The 26,694-nt window shown below is 43.4% G+C and overlaps 1 protein-coding gene and 1 long non-coding RNA gene across 2 annotated transcripts in view; both read left to right on the forward strand.

Annotated features, from left to right (window-relative positions):
- Positions 1-26,682, forward strand: part of COPG2 (COPI coat complex subunit gamma 2) — a 107,739-nt gene extending 81,057 nt beyond the window's left edge. The window contains exons 21-24 of the mRNA XM_079150194.1: positions 24,300-24,397; positions 25,128-25,266; positions 25,552-25,650; positions 26,106-26,682. Coding sequence (XP_079006320.1) covers positions 24,300-24,397; positions 25,128-25,266; positions 25,552-25,650; positions 26,106-26,236 — 467 coding nt within the window. The 3' untranslated portion in view covers positions 26,237-26,682. The remainder of the gene's footprint in view (positions 1-24,299; positions 24,398-25,127; positions 25,267-25,551; positions 25,651-26,105) is intronic.
- On the forward strand, positions 5,856-10,291 carry LOC306668366. Its single transcript, XR_013765857.1, has 2 exons — positions 5,856-6,373; positions 6,487-10,291. It is a non-coding gene; the product is annotated as an uncharacterized lncRNA (long non-coding RNA).
- Positions 26,683-26,694: the final 12 nt, after the last annotated feature.

Consider the following 26,694-nt stretch of genomic DNA (forward strand, 5'->3'; position numbering starts at 1 on the left):
AGAGAGCTGTTCTTTGCCCAGACACACACCCTTAGCAGTCCTCATGACCCACCTCATAGACTCTCAGGCATTCTGTCAGTATGCTTGGTCCTAGTCTGGTCCTTCTGTTTGCTTACTATTATCCCTTTTCCTTCATGCCCCCTCTTTTCCTATCAGAGATAAGGAGCCCCTCCAGAGCCTTGTGTTTGGTCTGCAAATCTCTTCTTCCTCCCTACAAACCAGCCCCTTACCCTTATTTTTCCAGTCTTCCCCTCTTGAATCTACTCTTTTCCATTGGTGGATTCTATCTTCCCAGAAGGTGACCATCAGTCTGAACAGTGGACATGTAATTGTCTTTAAGCTCAGAACAACAGGTTTAATTTCTCAGTGCCTGGCACTTGGCTCGTGTCCCTTACCCCAAACCCCACCCCCACCCCTGCCCCAACCTCCCACCCCCCCCCCAGTTCCCAGCCCCACCCTCCCCACCAACCCAGTAAACCCCATCCCTCCCACCCCCACCCACCCACCCACCCTTCCCCGCCGGATCCGTAGTAAAGAGCCTGGCCTAAAATTTCAGACATTCCCCCTTGCCTGTTGCTGTCCACCCTTGTTCTGCTTTCTTTTCCCAAAGCCAAGCCTTGCAGGCTGACCTGAGCACTCTAAGAGCCTCCATTTCACCTCTGAGATCACTATTCTCCTTACTCCCTCTGTTCCTGTCCAGCCTGTCTACCTTCTACCCTACTCTCCATCCTCCCTGGGGGCCTCCTGCTTTGTGCGCTATAGGAGACTCCACCTGTATGCTGCCTCATCCTCCTTTAGCCACAACCTTGATTGCTGCATTTGTTTGTTACCTGCTTCTTCCCTTTTTCATTCTGGCCAAGGTTAGGCTTCCTACCTCAACTCTGTAGCCTCTACTTCTCTTAATCGAGTGCCTGCCATGTCATCACAGTCCCTCCTCTCTTCTCCAGCGTCGTCTTCCTCCTTGGAACTGCTCTCATTGCTAAACCTCTCTATTCCTGTCCCTCCTCTCTTCTTCAGCCATTCACTGTCATTGGTCCAGATCTTCCATTCAAGGGAACAGTCCTTTAGGTAGCCTTTTCCTTCAATCTTCCATGGTAACCTTTCTCGTCCTCTCTTCCCTTCCCATAAACAGACTGACACTACACCGCATGGCCAGTCCTGTACTTCTTGCTCTTCTTCCTTTCTTCTCATCTCTTACTTCCATTTCTCCACAAAAGGGTCCCATAAAGTGACTAGAGCCCTCCCCATTGTGCTTGCCTGGTCTCACTGTCCACTAAAGTAATCTGGTTTTCCTGTTTCTTTCTCTATGAAGAGTGTGACCATGCATGTTGTGAAGCTATTACATTTTTGAGACCCTCTTCTTCTACAGGTACCACTTTCCAACCTAATCTGCCTTCTTCCTCTCTTGTCTCTGGATCAAGCCACCCAAGAAAAAAGCCTGGCAATTGAATGCCTAAGCTCCCCAGAGCCTTCCTCTCTTCCTGTCAGGGCCTTCCTCTACTCTGCACTACCACTTCACTTCCTTCCTTCCTTTCTGTCTCCCCTAAGCCTATGAAACTCCACTGGATTGGAAGGTTCCTTCCATTCCTGGCCTCACTGTGTCCCGGCAGAGTCCCTCTGTTGTATGGTACACCTCTCTCATTTCAGCCACCCTTGAATAGCAGAAGAACAGATTCAGTGGTCACTGCGAAATGCCTGTTCCGCATTGGTTCCCAGCTGTTGCTCTGCTATTTGCAAACGTTTTTCTTCCACTGGACTCACTCTGCATGGGACCACCCCATGTTCCTGAGGTACCTGCAGTGCTGTGTACAGCACCTGTCTTAGTTTATATAGTTGCCAGTTTACCATCATTTTACCAAATTCACTTTGGCCCTTTGCCTTGCTTCTGTCATAGGGCCTACTCTGAAAACACCCGTGGTTTGCTTCTCTTCTCTGCCCTGTTTCTAAGGTCTGGCCTTGATACTGCTCACCTCACCAACTTAATGCCATGATATCTGCCCACACTCCCAATTTGAGAACTCTGCAGTCTCCCTGCCCCCTATCCAACAGCTCCCTTACTCATGCTGGTACCACCACAAACTCATATCATTCTCTCATTATCAAAGTGCCTCCTGTCCCTTTCTTTTCCCATTAATTCTCCTAAAACAGCACATGTCCCACATACCACCTTCCCACAGCAGCCCAAATCCTGTCTCTCTCTTTCCACCCTGGATGTGGATTTAACCCTTCAACAGGCGATCCCATGCATTTTCTCCCACTTTGGTTTTCCAGGGATCTTCTGCTTCCTCTTAACATTCAGTCATACTTCCCCTGCCACCTCCTAATCATTCCATGGGCTCAGGAGTCTTTCCATATCTGCTCCCTTCCTGACCTGCCCTTACTGCTGCCACCATTGACAACTTCTTTGTTCCCAGGGTGCTCAACTGAGTCCATCTGCTTCTGAATTCACTCCTAACCATCTTAGCTTCTTGTTTGCACTATTTTGGTGACACAGTCACCTCCTCTCTTGGAGTCGTTACCCCTGACTTTTGTTCATCTCAGCATGCTCTTTGATGACATAGGTGGCCCAACCTTTCCTAGGCGCCATGACTGCTACAAACTCATTCCCTTTAGGACTCCTCCTATCTATTTTTCATTCCTGGCTTTTCTATGTCATGATCTTTCTTCTCAAGGGACTTTCCTCATACTTTGCCCCATTTGCAGGGAAGAAGCTCTGAATTCCATAGATTAACTCTCCCTATTTGGTCCTTGTAGTGGCTCTAATGGCACACTGCCTTCTCTGGTCTTTTCAACTGCCTCTTGTCCCTTGACCCTGGCCTCCTTCTGTCTTTCTCATTCTTCTTGCCCACTGAATCACTTGGCTTCTCCCATGCTCTCCACAGGTTATAAATTCCTCAACTCCTTTCCAAGTACACAAGCGTAGGTTAATCATTTCTCCTGCTTTCCTCTTTGACTGCATAGCAACATAACTGTCACCTTCCCCATCTATAATTCTCTTAGCTTCCATCTGTGATTTGTCTAATCAATTCAGTAGTCCTTTCTAGTGTGTACTATCTCCTTGATCTGTTGGCAGCTCCTGATGATTCAGACTAGTCAGTCCTCATTTCATAAGACAGTATACCAATTCTACTTGGTAGAATGTTCTGTTTGGTAGCTCATGCTCATGACTCTGTCTCCAAGATGTCTGTTTTTTCTGGTTTCAACAATGGCTCTCTATAACCCTTGAAGTGTCCTTTCATTTAATATCCTTTCTTTCAAACTCTTCTGAAACACTTTCAAAAATACATATGCTTCTGATTTTCCTACCACATTCCTGTCCCCAACTTGGTTTTGTCATCTGTCATTACTCCTTCCCACCAACATCCCAGCACATTCACCCACTCTCCACCTGACCTGACACTGAGCCTAACACCTGTCTCCTCCTGGACCTCCCATCCATCCACCACCTCTGCTCCTCCTCCCTCCTCCACACTCATCTCCTCCGTGAGCTCACCTCCAATGCTGGCTGCACTCCCTCTGCCCCTTCCCTCCCCTTGCACTGCCAGCCTGCTCCTCTCTGCCCACACCCACACACCGTCCTCCTGTGTGCCACCCACCTCTCTCAGCCTCACTCTTCCACCTCAGTCCTCAGCTGGGACCACAGTGCTGGTGCTGCTATCCCTGCCCTTGACAGAAAATTGCCACTCAGCCTCCATCCTTCCATGCCTCTCTGCTGCACCCATTTTCTTGGTCTGATGGGATCCTTCCTCCCATGTGTGACAGTCATAACTCTGATGCCTCCATCTACCCTGCCCCACCTCTGCCCCATCTCCTTTCTTCCCCTTCCACCCGTGATTCTCACCCAGGGATGCACGACACCCAGGTGGCCTATCAGAGTCATCTTTGGGTCAGTTTGTTGTTGCTGTTTCATGTTTGTGAGCAGATCAGTGCTCCCCCTGATGCTCTGATAGGCCTACCTGGGGGCCGTGCCCACAACCCCCCCTCGGGTGGAATCCACCCCCCCACCCCCGTTGAGAATCACTGGTGTGGACGCCACCTGTACTCTCAGGGCTTCACTCTCCCATCTCCTGCCTCCAGCCTTCCAGTGGTGACCACTGGAGGTCCTTGCTCAAGGATCTCAGCACCTCCCCCTCTGATGTAGACCTGGCTCTCTCCACTGGGATCCACACCTTCCCCTCCTGGTTTACTCCTTGATCCAGGACCTGACCCACCTCAGTGTGCATGAGAGAGCTGTTCTTTGCCCAGACACACACCCTTAGCAGTCCTCATAGGTTCCCAGGCATTCTGTCATATGCTTGGTCCTAGTCTGGTCCTTCTGTTTGCTTACTATTATCCCTTTTCCTTAATGCCCCCTCTTTACCTGTCAGAGATAAGGAGCCCTTCCAGAGCCTTCTGCTTTGATTTGAAAATTCTTTGCCATTACTTATGGTTTCACCCTCCAGGCAAATATTCTTTGTCTTCTTTGGGCAAATTGAGTATTATTGCTAGCACATACTTGTTACCCTCAACACTGGAGATGGAATCTTCTTCTTGGTCAGATCAGTAACATTCTATTCTCAATGCCTGGACCCTGGCTTATGTCTCTTATGCCTCCCTCACTCCCTTCCCAACTGTCAGCCTCACTAGTCCCAACCTTGCCCTCCTGTCCGGTGGTAAACCACATCCAAAATCCTACCCTGCCAGCAACCCTTCCCTGCTGGATCTATATTAAAGAGCCTGGCTCCAAATTTGCTTCCTTGGAGCAGTGCTGAAGCATCAGAGCACATGTTCTTCCCTCTCTGTACTGTCCCTCCCTTTTTTGCTTTTATTTTCCCATGCTGAGCCTTGCAGGTTAGCCTGTACACTCAAATGCCTTCATTTCAACTCTAGGACCTCCCCCTTCTTCAGGCTGCCCTTTGCTGTTCAGTCTGTCTCCCATCCATCCCACTTTCTACTATCTGTTCCCCCGTTTCCTCCTGAATCCTGTCTGTCTTCCTTAGGTGACCCTCCTGTTGTGCTGCATTACTCTCCCATAGTCCCATTTATTTGCCATCTTTTTGCTTGTCACCTGCTCCTTCTCTGATGTATGAGCCTGTAGAAGGCACCCTGCCTCACCTTGTGACCATGTTTCTCTCAGTGACCTAGTACTTGCCATGTCATCACATTCACACTCTTTTTCACTGTAGGAGTCTGCTCTCTTCCTTGACCTGCTCTCACGCTCAGACTCTCTTTCCTCCCCACCACTTCTCTTTTGCAACCAGAAGCTGTTGCTCCTCCAGATCGTCCATTAATTCTGACCTCCACCTACTTGTAGGATGCCTTTTCCCTCATCTCTCCCACTCCACTACAGGTACTTCTCGTTCCTTTCCATTTAGCAGGTTCTCCAGAAGCCATGGTGCCTCCCCTGTTTCCTTTCAACCTGTCCTCTCCTCCATTGTATCTCTGTCCCCTGGATAGGGCCTCATACAGGAAATGCACCACTGTCCCTTGTAGTTGCCCTCCCAGTACCCTAAGACTGTCCAGGATCCCTTGTTTTCTCTTTCTGTTGGCTCCAGTACTTTACCTACCCTCATTGCCTTCTCATACAAACCATTGCCTTACTGAGCTCTGGTTTCAACCTCCCACTTGTGGTTTTCTTGTGTCCCCTGCAGAATCTCTCTGTTGCATGGTACACCTTTCTCCTTTTAGCCATCTCTTTGCAGTAGAACAGATTGGTCACTGCGAAATGCCTGTTCCGCATTGGTTCCCAGCTGTTCCTCTGCCATTTGCATGCATATTTCTCCCACATACTAGACTCAGTCCACCCCATGTTCCTGAGGTATCTGCAGTCCTGCATATACATCTTAAAAGATGTATATATATATATCTTAAAAGTGCAACACTACCCAGTTTCATCTGAAGTTGCTGTGGCCCTTTGCTCCACTCCTTTCTTAGAGCCCCACTCTGCAAATGCCGTTTTGATTTTCTGTTCTGCTCCAAAGGCCTTGCCTTGATACTGCCCCTCCTATCAGCTGATCTGCTGACATCCTTGAATTGGGAACTTTGCATTCTGCCTGCCCCCTTTCCATTACCTGTGTTGAATCTACTACAGAGTCACATTCTCTTATGTCCAGAGTGCCTCCTGTACTCTTCTTCATTAACTCCCCCAAAACAATTCAAATAACACGTACCACCTTCCCATGGCAGCCCAACTCCTGTGTCTCTCTCTCTTTCCACCTTGGATGTGGATTTAACCCTTCCCAGGGCATCCCCTGCATTTCCCCCGCCACCCCACTTTTGTCTTCTGGGACCCCGATTCCTCTTCATCATGCAGTCATTCGTCTTGGCCACCTTCCAGTCAGGCTGTGGACTCAGGAGTCCTTCTCTCGCACGTCTGCTCCCTTCCTAACCTGCTGTTCCTGCTGCCACCATTGCAAGCTTCTTTGTTCCCAAGGTGTTCGCTCTACTGAGTCCATCAGCTGTCTGAATTCATCCCTTCCCATAGTCTCATTAGTTCTGCCATATTAGATACAGTTGTCCCTTTGCTTGGAGCCACTGCCACAACCTTTCATCATCCCACCATGCACATTGCTGATGAAGTGGTTCCCAGCATTTTCAAGGTGCCACGATCACTACAGCCTCATTCTCCTTAGGTTTCCTACCACCTCTTCTTCATTCCCTCTTTATCTTATCTTGCCCCATGTTCATTGTCCTTCCTGGGGTTTTTTATGCTCTTTGCCTGCATTAAGACACAGTTCTTATATGCTCATATTCACTCAGTGTTCATTGTCTTTGCCATCTCTCCCTTGGCACAGTACCTTCCCCAGTACTCTCAGCGTGCCTCTCCTCTCCCAGATGTGGGCTCCTTCCTTTGTTCTTCACATTCTTCTTATGCAGTGGAGAACAGCAGCTGTTGAAAACTCCTCACTTCTCTTCCCTCTCCTGGACCCAGATTGATCCTTTCTCCATCTTTCCTTCTTTACTGCATAACAGTACTATCGTACTCTCCTCATCCACCATGCTTTTGGCTACTGTCTGTGAGTCCTCTGCCTGATTCTGTAGTCTTCTTAGATGTGTATTCCCTTCTCAACCTGCATTTGGTACCCACCGTTTCACCACATTCGCTCAGCATGCTTAACACTCTACTGATAGACACCCACTGCCCAGACACTCATGATCACTGCCTTGTGGCCCAGCAATAGGATATTTCCAGCACCCCAATCCAAGAGTTCAGGTGATCCATCACATTACCTTTCACATCCTTTCTTACACAGTCTTCTGAAAAGGCTTATGGCAACCATATTCCTGATTCTCCCACCATGTTCCTGTCCCCACACACTTTTGTCTTCTGCCCTCACTCCTGCCCTGCACTACATCCCAATGCACCCACACCCACTCTCCACTGACCTGACACTGAGCCTAACACCTGTCTCCTCCTGGACCTCCCATCCATCCACCACCTCTGCTCCTCCTCCCTCCTCCACACTCATCTCCTCCGTGAGCTCACCTCCAATGCTGGCTGCACTCCCTCTGCCCCTTCCCTCCCCTTGCACTGCCAGCCTGCTCCTCTCTGCCCACACCCACACACCGTCCTCCTGTGTGCCACCCACCTCTCTCAGCCTCACTCTTCCACCTCAGTCCTCAGCTGGGACCACAGTGCTGGTGCTGCTGTCCCTGCCCTTGACAGAAAATCCCCACACAGCCTCCATCCTTCCATGCCTCTCTGCTGCACCCATTTTCTTGGTCTGATGGGACCTTTCCTCCCATGTGTGACAGTCATAACTCTGATGCCTCCATCTACCCTGCCCCACCTCTGCCCCACCTCCGCCCCATCTCCTTTCTCCCCCTTCCACCAGTGATTCTCACCCGGGGATGCACGACACCCAGGTGGCCTATCAGAGTCATCTTTGGGTCAGTTTGTTGTTACTGTTTCATGTTTGTGAGCAGATCAGTGCTCCCCCTGATGCTCTGATAGGCCTACCTGGGGGCCGTGCCCACAGCCCCCCCTCGGGTGGAATCCACCCCCCCACCCCCGTTGAGAATCACTGGTGTGGACGCCACCTGTACTCTCGGGGCTTCACTCTCCCATCTCCTGCCTCCAGCCTTCCAGTGGTGACCACTGGAGGTCCTTGCTCAAGGATCTCAGCACCTCCCCCTCTGATGTAGACCTGGCTCTCTCCACTGGGATCCACACCTTCCCCTCCTGGTTTACTCCTTGATCCAGGACCTGACCCATCTCCTGTCTCCATGAGAATTGTTGTTTTGAAGGCCCTGCCCCTCACTCACAGGCTTCCTGTGAATATTTTTGACTCTAATCTAATCCTTTAGGGCTATTACTATTTCCTTTCTTTAATCTATCGTCTTCTTTCTAACCAGACAAAAAGCCCTTACAGATCTTGCCAGTTTGGTCTACAAATCCCTAGTTTTCCTACAGAATAGTTTCTTACCTTTGTCTTTCCTTTCTCCCTACTTAACACTCCTCTTTCTTCTCTGGGTGATTCAGTGATCTTCCCCAGCCTGTACCCATCCCCCTCAACAGTAAAATAGATTCCTCCACCAGCTCAGTTGAAAATGATTGTTATCTCTCTATGTCTGGGGCCTTCCTCAAGGTCCAAGTCCACTCCTACCCTCAATACTGACGTTACTGTTCCTAAGCATGTCATCCAGTACAACGCAGTCTATCCCAACCCAATCTGTGTCTTGAAACGTCAACCCCTAAATCCACCCATCTCAGTCATCCACCCTTCCCTGCCCAGCATATAGTAAACAGTCTGGCCCTAAATATGCACCCATTCAACAACATCAGGCTTTAAATGCACATGTTCCTCCCTGCCTGTTGTCCAACCCTTTTCTGCTTTCCATGCATGTTTGTCATCTGACCCAGGCACTCTTAGGTACCTTTATTCCAACTATGGCACTGCCCTTCTTGCTGTAGTCTGTCTCCATGTGGCCATATAACCTGCCTCCCTTCTACCCCTCTCTCTATTCTTTATCCTCTTTAAGTGTCTCCTGACTCTCCTCCCCCTATCAATGGATCATCTTACATCCTTTCTTGCTGCCTTTCTTTCTATGACTACCTCTTCTCTTTCTTTTCCTGGCCAAGGGAAGGCTCCCTGCCTCATCTTTGTGGCCCATACTTGTCTTAGAAACTCTTCATCAGATGCCTAAGTTTCCTGCCCTAGGACCTTGTTTCTTGGCTACTTTCATTACTTTCATATTAAACCCATGATGCCCCCCTCGGTTCCACTGTCAACTTCTCACTCCACCCTGACTCAGCAAGAACTCCCTCTGGAGAGGCCTAGTGCCTGCCACACTCTTCTCCCTGTGAGTCTTCTCACTTCTTGGACCTGCTCATACTGCTCAAACTCTATGCCCTCCCTATCTGACTTTCTCTTTCTGAACCTTTGACTGCCATTCCTAATATTGATTCCCACCTTTCTTTCCTTAAGCTGCCTTTTCCTATGTCTCTTCTGCTAGTTTCTCCTTTCTTCCCCTTCCATCAAGCAAGTTCTCACAAAACTCTGCAGTCAGTCCTGCTCTTTCTTCTCTTTCTCTTTTTCTGTCATTTCCATTTCCCCCAGTAAAGCTCCATTAATCAAACGCACCCCTGTTCAAAGAGCTTGCTCTCATAGTGTCCTTCATGGTGTCAAGTTACCACTTGTTTCTTCTTTCCCTCTTGGCACACGATCTTCCAACATTTGTGTTCAGATTTTAAGATTTTCTCATTATATAGGTACATTTTTTTTCCTCTTCTCCTACCTCCACTCATCCTCTAGATGAATTAATCCAAAATAGAAACTCTTCAAATCCCAAAAGTTCCCTGACCCTAAAAACTGGCTTTCTCCTGCACTACTATTTGGCTGCCTTCGTTACTTTCTCACGTTAAACCCATGATGTCCCCTGGGTTCAGCATGACCCCCTGTGGAGTCAGTCCCCCCATGCCACGTGTCCAGCCTTCTAGCAACCTTGGAATGGTAGAAGGACAGATACAGTGAACACTGCAGATTTTCTCTTCTTCATTCGCAAGCATCTTTCTGGACTCACTCTGCATGGATCCAACTCCATGTCCCTTTGGTCATCTGACAGTGCCATCTAGGCAGGAACTGTCTTAAAGTACATGCTGCCTGGTTTTTTCTGTTTCACAAAATTCATTGTGGCCCTTTGCCCCGCTACCACTGTAGGGCCCCATTCTGCAACTGTCTGGATTTTTGATTCTCTGCTCTGCTTCTAAGGTCAGACCCTGATACCACCCGTCCCACTGACTTGTGCCTTGAAATCTGCCAAGACCTCTAACTTGGGAACTGTGCATTGTATCTACTCTTTTTCCTCACTAGCTCCTGTTCAAAATTGATCCCCCCTACTAATTAATGAGTCTGTGTCTCTGTCATGTGCCTCCTAGTCCTTTCTTATTCAGCTGACTCTTTTACATAACATATAACTCATATACCACCTTCCCATGACAGCCCAACATTCATGTGTGTCTCTCTCCAACCTGGGTACAGATTTAACCCTGGTGTGGCAATTCCTTGCATTTTCTACCACCAGTCTCCCAGAGGTCTTCCACTTTTCTTTGCCACCCATTCTTATCTACTGTGCCACCTGCCAGATAATCCAGGGGCTCAAGAGTCTTTTCTTTTAGTGATGGCTCCTTTCTTGACCTGTCTTCACTGCTGCCACCATTGCCAGACTCTGTCTGCAGTGGGCTCTGCTGAGTCATTCTGCTGTCTGAATTCACCCTTAACATTTCTAGCTTCTCACTCTGTAGTACTGGAGATAATCATTTGCCACATCAGAGTAATTCTCTGAGTCATTGATTATATCACCATGACCATAATTTACATAGTGGTTCTCACTAATTCCAGCATGCTACAAGCATTAAAACCTCATTCTCCACTAGCCTCCTCACACCTCTCCTTCATGCCCTTTTGTCTTACCCATGCCATGTTCTTTCCTGCCTGCCCTGGCTCACCCAGATTCATCACTTCCTCTCCCTCCTTCATCTTCATGTGTCTTTCTTGGTGCAGTGCCTTCCCCAATCCCTCAACAGCCATCTCCTCTCCCAGCTGCTGGGCTCCTTCCTCTGCTCTTCCTCCTCCTTCTTGCCCAGTGTTCTGCCAACATGTTGCAAACTCCTCACCTCCTCTCCCCTCTCCTGGGCCCACGTGATCCTTTCTCCTGCTTTGGTCTCTTCTGCATAGTGAGGGTCAGTCATCCCTTCCCAATCTGCTATGCTTTCAGCTGCCACCTGTGAATCAGCTGGCTGATCCATGGTGGTCCTGTGTGTACACACCCTTTTTGACCTGTCCTTCACAACCACATTCCGTGAGCTTTGCATCACAAAGATCGTACCAAACCTCCATGTCCTACCCAGCAGTCCCTGTGGCTGCAGGCTGTGGGTTCTTTTTGGAGTTCCAAGTCCATGATTCCCTGAAAACTTTCAGGGACCTTTCACACCCTTCTTTTACACTCCTCTGAAAAGGCTCATGGCAACCATATTCCTGATTCTCCCACCATGTTCCTGTCCCCACACACTTTTGTCTTCTGCCCTCACTCCTGCCCTGCACTTGCACTACATCCCAATGCACCCACACCCACTCTCCACTGACCTGACACTGAGCCTAACACCTGTCTCCTCCTGGACCTCCCATCCATCCACCACCTCTGCTCCTCCTCCCTCCTCCACACTCATCTCCTCTGTGAGCTCACCTCCAATGCTGGCTGCACTCCCTCTGCCCCTTCCCTCCCCTTGCACTGCCAGCCTGCTCCTCTCTGCCCACATCCACACACCGTCCTCCTGTGTGCCACCCACCTCTCTCAGCCTCACTCTTCCACCTCAGTCCTCAGCTGGGACCACAGTGCTGGTGCTGCTGTCCCTGCCCTTGACAAAAAATCGCCACTCAGCCTCCATCCTTCCATGCCTCTCTGCTGCACCCATTTTCTTGGTCTGATGGGATCTTTCCTCCCATGTGTGACAGTCATAACTCTGATGCCTCCATCTACCCTGCCCCACCTCTGCCCCACCTCCGCCCCATCTCCTTTCTCCCCCTTCCACCAGTGATTCTCACCCGGGGATGCACGACACCCAGGTGGCCTATCAGAGTCATCTTTGGGTCAGTTTGTTGTTGCTGTTTCATGTTTGTGAGCAGATCAGTGCTCCCCCTGATGCTCTGATAGGCCTACCTGGGGGCCGTGCCCACAGCCCCCCCTCGGGTGGAATCCACCCCCCCACCCCCGTTGAGAATCACTGGTGTGGACGCCACCTGTACTCTCGGGGCTTCACTCTCCCATCTCCTGCCTCCAGCCTTCCAGTGGTGACCACTGGAGGTCCTTGCTCAAGGATCTCAGCACCTCCCCCTCTGATGTAGACCTGGCTCTCTCCACTGGGATCCACACCTTCCCCTCCCTTTTTTCTCCCTCACACACAACATGCCCCAACCCCAACTTGTGTTATATAATTGATGTTTTTTTCCCCTCATTTTCATCTTTTTTTTTCTCAAAGTCATTGTTCTAGAGAGTCAGACAATACTATTTTTTCTTTTAACCTTTTTAAAATTGTATCTTCCTTTTTTGTGTATCGTCATCCTTTGTGCATTTATACTTCTTACATCTACATTTTCAGTATTTTTTTAAAAACCCAGAATTCTCATGGAAGCCAACTTTTTCGCATTCTCTTTTTTCCCCCATGACTTGCTTGTTCCTTGCTCTCCCATTCCTTATTTTCTAGTTCATACCCAGACTCTTTAAATGATTCCTCTAAAGATCTAGGTTGTAAACTTGACCTTTCCATAAGCTTAGATATATAAAAGCTTCCCAGACTCTTAATCTCCTCTTACCAATCTGATATCTTGTATTAACATTTTTAGGCTTTCAAATTGTGTACTATCAAGTGTCACAGAATCCCACATGTAGGACCACTTTACCCTACTGTTTTCCTCTGACCCCATCACACATTCCTTTTAATGCACCATAATGTGGTCATAGCCTACCTTCTTCCTGTTATTCCACATTTCTTTTTGTTCCGTCTTTTCTTTCCTTGAGTATATTAATGCTATTTTTATCTCTTGTTTTTCTCAGTCTGCTTTAATCCCAGACTTTCTCTAACATTTCACTCTGATACATCTAGTTGTCTTCTCACTTGAGTGTCTCTCACTTTCACTCTTTTCTCCTTGGGTAACTCTGGTTTTCAGTTAATCCTATATCTGTTTTTTTGTTGTTGTTGTTTTTGTTTTTGGGGGGGTGGCAGTTATGCCCTCTTTCTATGACTTCATTGTTTCTGAGTTTCCTTAGTGTGATGCTATCAGTTCTTGAAATTTTATTCAAGTTTCTCTGAAATGTTATCCAGTCCATACACTACTCGTTTCATTTAGTTTCTACCTGTATTTTTTTCTTCCTCCATTTGTTACCATTACAATCTAAATCTTCATTCTCTGTTTCTTGGTAAGATTCCCGCCACTTGCCTTGTTTTATATCCATTTCACTGAACTTGTCTCTGACTTTTCTATCAATTAAACTTTTCTTTCTAAACGCATTTTCTTGGATACTGTCTCTTATGTCCTACTCGTAGTTTTCACTTTCTTCTCCCTCTTTTCTTTAAAAACAACCACACTCCACAATCCTTTTCCTGACTTAACAGCCATATGAGCATAAGAAAGTTTCAGTATCCTTTATGCCAAACATTTATATTGCATTATCTTAAATTGTAAAAAGCCTAGTCAATATCCCTTTTAAAAACCCAACATATTTTTCGAACCCTCACTCAAACACTGATGAAAACATTCACAAATTTCTTATGATATCACCCACTTTAAAGGACACATGCCTCATTATCTTACATATATTTCATTCAGTAGTAGACATATTTTTGTGTGGTACAAGATGATCCCATGCTAAAGACCATAATTGGATTTTTCCTTTTACACTGCAAAGAACAGTGACATTCTTTCAAGATAAATAACAAAAACTTATTTTTAAATGAGATATATAAAGAAGAAATGTGGAAATGTTTACTTACCAATTGACGAATTGCTTAAGGTGTCCCACCCATATTTTGGGGAAGATGACAGGAATATTGCACGTGTTTAAAATCCTTCAGCATAGGAAGTGAGCCTACTGATAGAAGAGCTGTGGCCACAGCAAAAATGTACCATTCCAAGCAGGCTTATGTACAAGCAAATCATTTTTGTTAGCACTAGAATGGTAACTCATTGTACTAAATTTTCCAAGCACATGGTGTTATATATATAAGAACTTTTCGTGTTAAGTAGTATTTAATTTGTGTGACTGGAGAGCTGGTGATACCTGCATTATTCTTTCTGTTCCCAATCATATTTGCCATTTGGCACCTTACAGATTCTAAACCAACCCTAATTTATACATTTCCTCTTCACCCAAGCATCTCTTCCTTGCCCTTATCTCTCTCTCTTTAAAATGTGTTTTCTCAGTTGCTTTTCTCACTTTTAGCCAGTCTTGACATGATTCCTTAACATCTTGGCCAATTTAACCTCACACTTAACTCCCTCTGACCATTTGCCCTGCCTATCGTAAACATTCTGCACTTCTTGCCTCCACTAACTCTATACATCAGTGAATCTAGACTGTTCTGAGTGTTACCTCATTGCGACCCCGGCCATCCTCAACCAGTAGCACTTATTTGTTATACCAAAACACTGCCTAAGATCTACTTTAAAAAAGGTTAATCCTAATGTTTTCAAGTATTCCAGCAATGGTTGCTTCAGCTTTATCTTAATTTCTGACATTTCCTAGCAAGCATTCACTTCAGTCACTGAAATTTCCCACAGAGACCAAGCACCAGCCTATCCAGTGAACTCTTTTTCTGACCCTTGATCTCTATTCTACATGGTTCTTCTGAGATCTGTTTCTTTAATTCATGCCTAATATATATTCTTGTCATTCTACCTTCTTAAAAACTGCAAATTCATACAGTATCCCCTTGCTTAGTGACTAGCCTCTATATTTCTTCTGTCATGGCCTTTGGCCAAGTATGGAACAACAGCCATTCTCTCATCAAACTCTGATGGTTCAAAAATAATGTCATTCTATCTGTAAACAACTTGAACACTGCTCTTCTACTCCTTTTCTCTTTTTTCTCCCTCTCCTTGTGCTGCAGACCCTTCCACTTCCAACACTCCTTCTTCCTTCAGCTAGATCTTTCCAGTGGATATAATCTTTCTTTTGAATGTGTACAGTCAGCACTATTCAGCCTTCTCTGTCTTCCTGTTTCTGTACTGAATCTGTTTCCACCCTTCATTCAGTCTGGACTTTGCAAGGATTCCTGCTCTGGTCCACATTAATCTCACTCTAACTTCTCATTCTATTTCTGCACCAGTTGCTTCAAATCTTTTTTTCCAACGAAGCTTTCCGGGCAGCCAGATACCATTCTTCATTTCTTATTTTGCCATTTTCTTGTCTTCCTCTCATCTCCCTTAGTTGATATCTGGTTTCACACTTACCCTTTTAGAACTTTGGTTCTGATGTCCTTCAGTGCTTCTTGTCCTCCTCAATACCCTACCGATGCTAACATTTTGCAAACCTGCATGCTCTGCATCCCAGCCTAAATCTTATATCCCCTTCTCCTGACTTATATTTCAGCTTCCATCTTTCTCTCTTCTCTCTCTATATGTCTCAGTAGTTTCTCTTACATCCAGTTCTAACATGACTCTTTGACTTAGCAAACTTCAGTAGTTCTTCCTAGTTGTTTTTTTTTTTTTTTCCAATTTGTATAATCTTATAACTGTAAGCATAGTAATGGATACATTATGCTTCTCTAGGCATGTACTTTTGAGATGCACTCCCTTAATGGTACCATTTACTTCTCACCAAGTACAGATAGTCCTCTTACCAAATAAACTACCCACCCCATGCTCTCTAGTCAAGTCAATGTCTTTTACATTGCTGTCAATATCTTTTTATCAAAATTCATCCTAATATTCCCCTCAACCTTTTTTATCAGCCAAACTCTTTAATTAAAACTTTCCATCCTCCCAAAGTTCATACACCCACTGCATCTTAACTTTGTTGTATTTGCTTGAGATCTTTTTAAAGAAATAAAATACTGCACATATAATCAAGATTTCCTGTCTTCTACTCCCCTAATCATTTACCACTTTCCATTCCAAGAGAAATTCACTATCTGAATGGGATGCTTATCCTATTTTTATAATTTTAATAAATATTTATGTACCCAAAAGTAATCATTTGTAATACTGTCTTAAGGGTTTTAAATGTGTATACTCTTTAAAAATTTTTTTTATATTTCCCATCAAGCCTGCAAGAACTAAATAGGAAAGACAGTAGAATGAATTGGACATCACTTTCCAAGGTTCATATATGAACACACCACCAGTGAAACTCCATATCGTGTACAACCACAAGAATAGGATCCTCATTAGAATAGTTTATACTCCATGTATTATCGTATGTCAAAATACACTCTACTGTCCTGCATATCTAAAAATAGTTAAGGGAAAAAAATATTTCAAGAATAAGTCTATTTTCTTTCCAGAGCCAGATTTTTGCTTCTCATGTCCACATCATCACTCCCAACTGAGACTAATTTGAGATCTGGCCTGTTTCTCCATTCTGGATCTCTTTTTCTCAGACACTTGATCTGATCTGCCTCACTGCCTCTCCATGAACTCTTATGAATTTCATACAGCAGTCCTTAAAACAGATAATAAACTTCCTTCTTATTCCATCATAACCTAGATTCAGATATGTGCCATAACCTGCCAATCCATATCTTCCCTTCTTCAAATCATTCCTTTTCTTTATTCCTCCATTCCTTTCCTCTCTGTTCCTTATTTTGCCCTAGAGAATGATGCAGTCCTATCTTCTTTGTCCCTCTTTTCAGCTACCACATTCATAACATTCTTACAGATTCAACATGGATACTTGCCTTATGTTGGATCCTCCCTGCGTAGTGCACTGCCATCTTCCCTTGTGTCCTACTTTCTTTACTGCATTTGTTTGTGCCCACAGTTCAGCCTAAACTTTGGTAGGATCTTGCCAATGACTGTTTTTTATGCCCATCCTATTTAGCCTCTTTCTTACCTCTCACTATATTGACCACACAGATGATCTCTAGTATTTTTCCAGCAAAGCTTCCTGGACAGCAAAGCTTTATACCTCTGCCACATTCTTATCTCACTGTCTCTCCTTGTTAATAACCAACTTTGACAAATTTCCGATTTCCATTTCCAAAAGTTACTGTTTAGCCCATTTTCCATATCACATGTTCTGCTCCTTGCCTAATTCACACATCCTCTCTACTTAGCATTCAGTGTCCATCTTCTGCTCTTCGCTTCTACAAGTCTCCTCAGTTGCTTCCCTCACTTTTGACAAATCTTAACATGTTAATTTCTAAGTACTTCCTTGATGTCCCTCTTATAGAATGTTCTTCTGGATTTCCTTTTGCAGATTTCCCAGGTATATCCTAACCTTTCATAATGAAGGATATTTATTCTTTTTGAGGTTTCCTCCTCTTCATGTCCCCACTCTCTTCCTCACTGAGAACCAGTTTTCTACTCTTTTAAGTGGGCTTTCCCCTTAGATAGCATCTAACATCTTCTCTTCCTTTTCCATCATGATCTTTGGCCCAAATATGGTGCCAGATCCCTCCTGTTAGTATCAGTGACAATATCTTTGTCTATATTAAGTGTTATCATTTGGCAGCAATTTTAATTCCATTATTTTGCCTTTTAAAACTCTACCCTCCTTCATTCAGAGACCTTGTAGATGTCTTTCCCTTGGATTCAGTACTTTCCCCTGGATAAACACACTCCTCATAATCGTACTCATCATTCAGATTCTACACCCTGGATTTCAGCTCCATCCCACATAGTCAGTCTGACCTTCACTCTTCCACAAAACAGTTCACCCTCATAACCTCAATTTCTTACTTAGTCCCATTCTTTCCTTTCTCTCTTTTCTTGAGTGGTTGTGACCTGGATTAACATTAACATAAAATCACTCATCCAGAGTTTCTTCTCTCCCATGGCCTGTGTTCCTCATCCTGTCACTCTTAATGCCCTTTCCCATAGGCCATTTCACCACACTACCAGTTGCACCCTCCAGCCTCATCTTTTCCCCATTTTTAGCCTTATCTTCTCCATTCCCTCATTCTCTCCTATCCTTTCATACAAATCTCCTCAGTTGCTTCTCTAATTTTCATCTAATTCTAATGACAGTTGTTAGAAAAGGCTCTATTTCAGAATTATTCTTAATCTGCCTTTGTCTAAAGCAGTGGTCCCCAAACTATAGATTACTAAAGCTCAAACTGATGGGTACTGCTCTGAGTCTCTGATTCAGTGGGTCTAGGGGAAAATTTTATACTACTACCTTCCTAGGTAATGCTGACATACCATGTTTTAAGAAGCATTGCTTTTAACTTTCCCTTCAACCATGAACTTTAATTAAAAAGCTCCCAGTAAGACATCAAAAGTGAGTCTACTTTTGACTCTTGTTCTCATTCAGGTCTTTGTTTTGCTCCCATATACCTGTCATTGTAATCTGGCTTTATACCTAGCAAATCTGATCATTTAGGCCCACTATGGGATCTGACTGAATTCTCTATTCTGGGAATGTTTATGGTGCTCTGGTCTTTCTTATTACCATGCCACCTCAGAATCATTCTCTAGGTTATATAGTGCTCCTCTAGGCTTTAATCCTTTTTCCATGTCTTTTGGACCAAATGAGGCCTTCTCTCTCCAGGCAGTATCTGTCATTCTTCAAATAATCTTTTCATTTGTTGCTTTCCTGTTCTTTGTTAACTTGTCCTAACTGAAAATCCAGCCACCCATGCTCGACTAATAAAATTGAAACAACAAAAAGGCAAAGGAAAAGGGAGTGAGGGAGGAACAAACAGATGAACTGCCTTACTGCCAAACTCCCTTCATTTAGAAACCTATGTTTCATTCAAATGGATTCAGTCTACTGTTGCACTGTACTCCCTATCCAGCTTCTCTCCCCAGGATTCGATTTTGATTTGCAAAAAAACCTTCACATGATGGAGTTACTTCTTTTTTTTTTTTTTAATAATTTAATTCATTATATTTGTAAAACTTACATATGCTTTCAGTAAAGTTTGTTTTTCAAATAGATAATTGAATTAATGAAAAGGGAAATTGAATATATTAAATTTTGAATACAGGTTAAGATGATTTAAGGTGTTTAACTCTGTAAATTGGAAAAATGATTATGTCCACTGGTCTGTACAGCTAATTTTCCTATGGTTTCAGACACAAGGCCTGATTGTACTTCTGAACCTTTTGCTGGTTGGTAGCAGCCATGTGATCAATTCTGGCTATCGGTATCACTTCCAAGCTGAAACTTTTCATTGCCAGTGTGACATACCCTAGTGCTTTCTTCCCTAGCTACAGCATACCCAAAAGATGCTTGCAAAGAGGGCAGCAATAAGAAATGGAAATTCCACCCAACCAGCAGGATCTCTGAGTGACTTACATATAGAGATCCTCAGTGATTAAGTCGAACCTGTCATATGACAGTTCTTCTATGAGTAACCTCAGTGTGTCATGTAAAGAACACTTTACATGAGATTAACTTGCTAACTCCTGTTGGTAGCCTGCCCTCCAGTAACTTAATTACACATGGTGTAAATTCATCTCCCGTCTGTACATGGAAATAACAAATGAAGTTTTATTCTTTAGTTACATTCCCAGCCTGATCTCTAGACACTCCCATATGATTATCCATTCTACAGAAAAACTACTCAGAGCTCTCTCCTGGTTTCTTTGTTCATCTTAATTCATATCCCCCTGTTCCTTTTAATTAAAAATCTCCCACCAAAGCTTCCCCTAACTGTTCAGACCCTTGTTCTCCCATTGCATATACTGTGTTTTGAAGTCTGGCATTAAGAGCCAACATTTGACTAAAAGACTCACATTATAAAGTCCAACAGGGTCTCCTATTCTGGGAAACACCATTTCTCATTGTATCTGCTCATGCCACTCCTCCTACTCTTAACAACTCTTCTCATAGTGCTCCTAATACATAGTTCCTTGTCTGTCTTCCCTTTCTTAATCATGGTCTTTGGTACAACTATCATGCCATATCCTTATCAGTACCTGCCAGTCTTCAAATGACCCCATCTTTTCTGCATGCTTTTCTACTCTTTCCCTGATTGACCTGTGAAACCCCTACCTTATCTACACAATTGCTTTTTTCTTCAGCTACATCTTATGTCATTCTCATGGATTTGATAGTTTTTTTCTTTCATCTCCCTTGTCTCCTACACTATGCTGAATATGTTTGCATTCTCATGTTAGTCCAGACCATAGGAAGGGTTCCTGCCACTGACACGGCTCAGATCCATCCCATTTAAATCGACCTTTCAGCCTATTGATAATTGTTGCTTCAAATATCATTTAAGCAAAGATTCTCACCCTCATAAACACAAATTCTTATTTAGCCATATCTTTTTCACATGCTCTCTCCACCTGTGGTTATAAGCTAGCTTAACTCGCACCTGTCTGCTACATATTCACTTCTGTCATCTTTCAGTATTCTTCATTTTGGCCCTCTTTAATGCCCTTCCCTTCCCATATTTTGTATTGTGCCTCCCAGCCTAAATCCTTCTCCTTTTCTCCCTTTTAGCTTCTAGCCTCCATCTTCTCCTTCATGATACTTTCATGTAAGACTCCCTAGGAAATGTGTGGTGCGTTTATCCTGTCTCCACAAAGCAGGGTAACTTTTATAAGCAATTTAATGACACACTCTGCAGTAATCTACAATATCTTAACTCTCTGTCCTACTTTTACATACCACTTCTCTACAAAAGGAATGGATGCAGAATTCTTCTCTTCAGATATATTCCCCTCCTCATAATCGTCAGTCATTCCCCATCTAACAGCAGTAATCCATTCTCCGGGGAAACTACCTGTTCATACTCTTGAATAAGAAAGCCCAATATTTCTAAAGTTGTCAGCAAAAACTTTATTAGCAACCATCTTAATCTTCTTCCTTATAAACTTTCCTTTCCCAAAGTCTTTTAATTAACAATTTCTCTCCAAATTTTCAAGACCTAATCTACCGCAACGTCTTACTCAAGTCCTTTTTTCTTGCCATGTCCTTTATGCCTAAAATGTGACCTAGTTTGAGCTGATAGGATGCCCCATTTGAGATCTGTATTCTATACCTACTCTGCTGTAGACCTTTCACTATATACTATTCCTTTCCTTCACTTCCATTCTCCCTCCTGGCTTTTGGCTCAGGAATGCTGTCTTATCCTCCCAGTTGTCTGTCATTCCTTAGTGACTGACTCCTTCGAAGCTAAGGGCAACTTTAATGTTATTTCTCTGTACCATTCCTTCAATCCCCCTCTTTCTGTCCTAAAGAAAAACATTAACCTTCAACAGCCCTCTTGCCATTTGTGTAGCGTTCCCAAGGACTGAGGACTGTCTTCTGGGTCGGTGTCTGCTCAGTTTGGCACTCACTGCTCAACATGCTTTCACCCTCCTACAGACTGCACTGCATCTTTTCCCTCTCAGTTCAGTCCTGATCTATGTGAATTGCTGCAGTTGGCCTATTTCAGATCCATCCCTCTTACCCTCTTCCTAATCTTTTGCCCTATTAAGACTACCCTTTCCTTTAATTATTATCCTATAAAGCCTTCTGGACTCCCTTCATAACCCCCTTTCTTGTTCTGTCAGTCTTCCCTCCACTGAGGGATACCACTGGTTGAGACCGACAGTTTCCTTCCAGATTTCCCACTCTGACATTTGCCAGCTCACTTCACATACCCCTGTCCTTACTTAATTTCCAGCATTCATCTTTTCTCTAACTCTGCCTTCTCTTTATACAAATCTCCTCAGTAGATGCCTCTCATTTTCAGCCAGCCCTCACAAGATGAGCTTCACTTCTGAAAATAATTGTAATGTAGATCTTCAGGGCATACATTCCTTTTTCCCTTTGGTTATTTGCCTTGCTTATTTATTAAGCTCTCATCTTTATATTGTGGTGCTGGATTTGCTGTTGTGTTTTTGCCCTGGAAAGGCCACTCTCACTTCTTCTCTTCATCACTCAGTGTCAGTCATCCTTTCTGGCTACACTGAGATATTACTACCACTGGTTTTTATTGGTGTTCACCTTAAATTTCCTGTAACCTCTCATTGTATCAACCAAATCATTTAATTAAAAAATTGCCACAAGCCAGGCATGGTGGTACACACCTATAATCCCAGTGACTTGGGAGGCTGAGGCAGAAGGAATCCAAGTTGGAGGCCAGCCTCATTTACTCAATTGAGACCCTCAGCAACTTAAGACCCTGTCTCTAAATTAAAAAAAAAAAAAAAAAAAAAAAAAAAAAAAAAAAACTGGGGATATAGCTTAGTGGTAAAGTACCCCTGAGTTCAATTCCCAGTACCAAAAATAAATGCCACAAAGGTTTCAGGAATATTTTCCTAACCAGTCCTCTGCGTCAAATTCAACCTCTGTCTCCAGTCTGTGATCTACAATGGTTTCTGATTTTGTCTTTTCTTATTACCATTCCTCTTTTGCCGATAGCCTCCCTGCTTAATCTGAACCAAATCTCATTATTACTTATTGTCTATCCTGACTCTTCATGTTCGATCATGACCTTTGTTCCTACCATAATCCCATCTCTCTCTTTCTTTTTTTTTTTTTTTTTTTTTTTAATATCTCAGCTGACCTGTGCTGGGTTTGTGTTAACATACACTTCTCTCCCCTTCCCCTTGAAGAAAATCCTACCTTAATTTAAACAGTCTCAAGAATTTCATCACTCCCTTTATAATACTGAAACAGATTCTACAGTCTTGATAGGTATACTCTTCCTATATGGATCAACCCACTACCATCCTCTATTTTCTGCATTCTCCTGAACGCATCTGCTCTCTGAATTCAGACTCATTCTTCATAGGATTCCACCAGTGGTTTGAATGAAGCACTCGCTTACCTATCTGTCCTCTAATCTTTTAGTTTCAACTGCCTCAGAGCCATCGTAAAATAATTTTAAATACAAGGTATTTCACAACTTGTTCCTAAACAAAATCTCATCAGCACCTATGTATTAGTATACCTTAGAGTTTCCAACTACCCTGGACTTTCTGACTTCTTATACTTTTGTTCTTCTACCAAGTTTTGAGATCCAGCTGAACTGTTATATCCTTTCTTATTTTTTACAGTTTTCCCAGGTTGTTAATCCTGAAACCTCAAACAGCACTTATTAAAACTTACATCAAAAAATATATGGCATCAAGTTGTAATGTTATAAATAGATAAGTCACACCCCCACAAACCACACTTATTTAACTACTGTATGATCAGTTTTTAAAGAGGTCATGCCTCAGTCACCTTTTGGTCTTAAGCATCTGGCAGATTAGCTTACACCTTTATGTGTAAATGTCAATATGTTGGGTGGATGGAGGATGGATAAACTGATGAATGAATACAGTTTAAAGTTAAGACTGTGTAGATGAAAGTCTTACTACCCCGGCAGTCAATTATGTTATTTACATCTACATCTATTTTCCTTGCCCATCCCCCAAACGAATGTTCCAGTTTCTAATATTTTTGTATCTGTAAGCCTTTCCTAGACCATGAATTAGCTTACATGACTTTTGCCTAAATGTCATGCTGGCTAAATCCCCTCCTTCAAACAGCTTAAGACAATCCTGTCTTCCTGAAGACTACCTTCCAAAAATGTGCCCACAACTCTGTTTCTTATCATTTTGGCCAGTCATCTCAAACATAAAATTGCCCACTTGCTTTTCCATTTTAAGATATTGATTTTATCAATACTAGAACCTAATTATTGGCCTACCAACTATAGGTTGACAGTTGACTTTTAAAGCAAGTTCATTCTGGTGATCTGTCAGTCCACAGTCTAAAGATAGTATTTAATACTGAGATTCTATGAACTTGGTCAGTGTTATTTTGATGATTTGTATGTTTTGTACACCAGTACTTTTTGCTTTGTCAAGTCCTGGAACACTGGTTGTTTTTATTTTTCAACATACAGGCCCTTTCAACAGGCATGGCAAAAAGCCCCCCAAAGTTTCTTCCCCTGCTGCTTTCTTCACACCAATATAAAAACAGTTCACCCATGTCATCTTTACTGTTTTAATGCATAGTGCAGAACAGACTTAAACATCATATTCAGACTGCCTTTTGGACCCTTTCATTGCAGGCTGCTTTGAGAACTATAATCCTAGAACATAGGGCATGCAGATGTGTAACTTGAAAATGCGGAACCCAGTACTGAGCATGGATGGTACTTAGTAAGTAGTGATGGAAACTTCAGACTTGCACTCTACCTGATGTGGTTTTGCCTGCTCTTTCTTTCCCAGTTGCAGTCACATTTAGCTGCACCATGAAGTTTACAGTCCGGGACTGTGACCCTAACACTGGAGTTCCAGATGAGGATGGGTATGATGATGAGTATGTGGTGAGTCATCCCTCCAGAGCTTTGACACCTTTATAACACTAAGTGACTTCTGCCTTGAGAGCATTTTTCTAGGAACAGCTGACATGAACTCATGGGGTTCTTGTTATTAAACAGATTACAACCGAGGATGACCTGGGCTAATCCTATTCTCTAATGGGATTGCATTATGGCAAAGAGAATCGAGATTGACCACTTCATAATTAGTTAAAACAAAGAAACTCACCCCTTTTCCCCTTATATTAGGGATAATTAACAGTTGGAAATAATTATATTCTTTTTCATTAGATTATAATATATGAGATCAGTTTTATTAAAAGTGGGTTGTATTATTTCTGTTTCAGCACTTTTAGTTTGCTTATAGCCAGATCAGGGATTGAAAAGCCTTCACAGAAAGAAGGGAAAACTTTAAAAAAAGAAAAAATACCTGTTTGTGAGTGTAATGTTTAGAAGGTTCTATACAACCTGAAATATATAGTTGAGTATGGCAACATAACTACTGTGTACTCTGGACTGCAGGTGCTGACCTGACAAATGCTCTATTTTCTTACTTTCTTGTGTTACGGCCTACAACATTAGTTTTATACAGACTACATAACTTAAACTATTGTGGTAGTAGAGTTTTTTCTTGCCTCTGCAGGATTCAGTACAGAATGATAAATGATTAGTTCCTTCCCTCTTTGTTCTGTACCAAAAGGACTTTTATATACTAATCCTTGCTTGTTACCTCTAGCTGGAAGATCTTGAAGTGACTGTATCTGACCACATTCAGAAGGTACTGAAACCTAACTTTGCTGCCGCCTGGGAAGAGGTGGGAGATACCTTTGAGAAGGAGGAAACCTTTGCCCTCAGCTCCACAAAAACCCTTGAAGGTGAGAACAACTTTGTTGCCAGTGTTATTGCCTGATAGCAGTATAAACCTAATAGACACATGTATTATTTCAGAAGTCCTTTTTCTTTAAATCCATCACAACTCATCTATTAAAAGGCCAGGTTCCTGTCTTCATCATCTAATTAAGTCAGCTGTTTTCTAGGCCAGTAGCCTCATTGTATGCCATCTACACCCATTAACCCCCATCTCCCAGGATATCCCAGTGCAGAGGCAGATCCCTGTGCTGAACTTTTCTGATACTGTTGCATAAACCTTCTCAACACAGAAGCTGTCAGCAACATCATCACATTTCTGGGCATGCAGCCATGTGAGAGGTCAGATAAAGTACCTGAGAACAAGAATTCCCACTCACTGTATCTGGCAGGTAAGAGACTTGGATCACATTTCCCTTAGACTTTGTTGCAAAATTTAATAGAAAGGGATGTGGATGAGCATCCTATGCCTGGCTATTATTGTCTGTCATCCCATTTTGTGAGCAACAATTTGAAGTAGTCAAAATGAATAATTTGTTTTGCATGCCATTCTTAGGTTCTTTTAAGATGTACATCCAGCCTAAAACACTTAAATCTCACACAGCTACCAGTGCTGCCTCTCCCTCTGTCTTCTGAATACTCCAAATCAACATTATTCAATGCCTTCTATGTGCCTGGTCTCATGGGAATATTTTTTAAAAGTAGAATTTATAGAAGAATTCAATCTTCACAAATTTCTTGAAATGCTAAACTAAAATAATAGAAAGGAGATGCAGGCAGAGCATGATAAATTTCATTATTTGGAGCTTGAGTTCTTAAATATGGTTTTCCTCACTTTTTCTCTCAGGTGTATACAGAGGTGGCTTTGACTTATTGGTGAGGTCCAGGCTGGCCTTAGCAGATGGAGTGACCATGCAGGTGACTGTCAGAAGCAAAGAGAGAACACCTGTAGATGTTATCTTGGCTTCTGTTGGATAAGTTCTTACTGGGCAAGATGAGGTTGATGTGTACTTCACTGTCAGAGAGCTTTTAGGCTAGTGGCATGAATTTCCTAAAATCACACTTTAAAGATTTAATGACTTTAGAGAAACAGACTATTTGGCCCTGAGCCAGCAGATTAAGCCAGTGTCTGTCCTTGTGCATGGGTTTTGGTGTTCCTTGGTTTTTGTTTTCTCCTTTCTCTTTTTCTCACTTGGTCAGCTCTGGTATGACAGTGCAGCTTTGGGTGAGCTTGAAAATCAGATACTATCCTATACTCCAGCTGCTTAACTTCATTACATTCTTTTGTTTAATGTGTGAAAGCTCCTGGCAATGATGGAAAATTTTATCCCAAAGGGGTGGTGGGGGAGGGGAAGCCAGAATCCACTTTTGTCACAATTCATTTTTATTAATAGAAAATAAACACTTATTCCAGTTTCAAAGTTGTTATACTTGAA

This window comes from Sciurus vulgaris (genome assembly GCF_902686455.1).
Source record: "Sciurus vulgaris genome assembly, chromosome: 8".
NCBI lineage: Eukaryota > Metazoa > Chordata > Mammalia > Rodentia > Sciuridae > Sciurus > Sciurus vulgaris.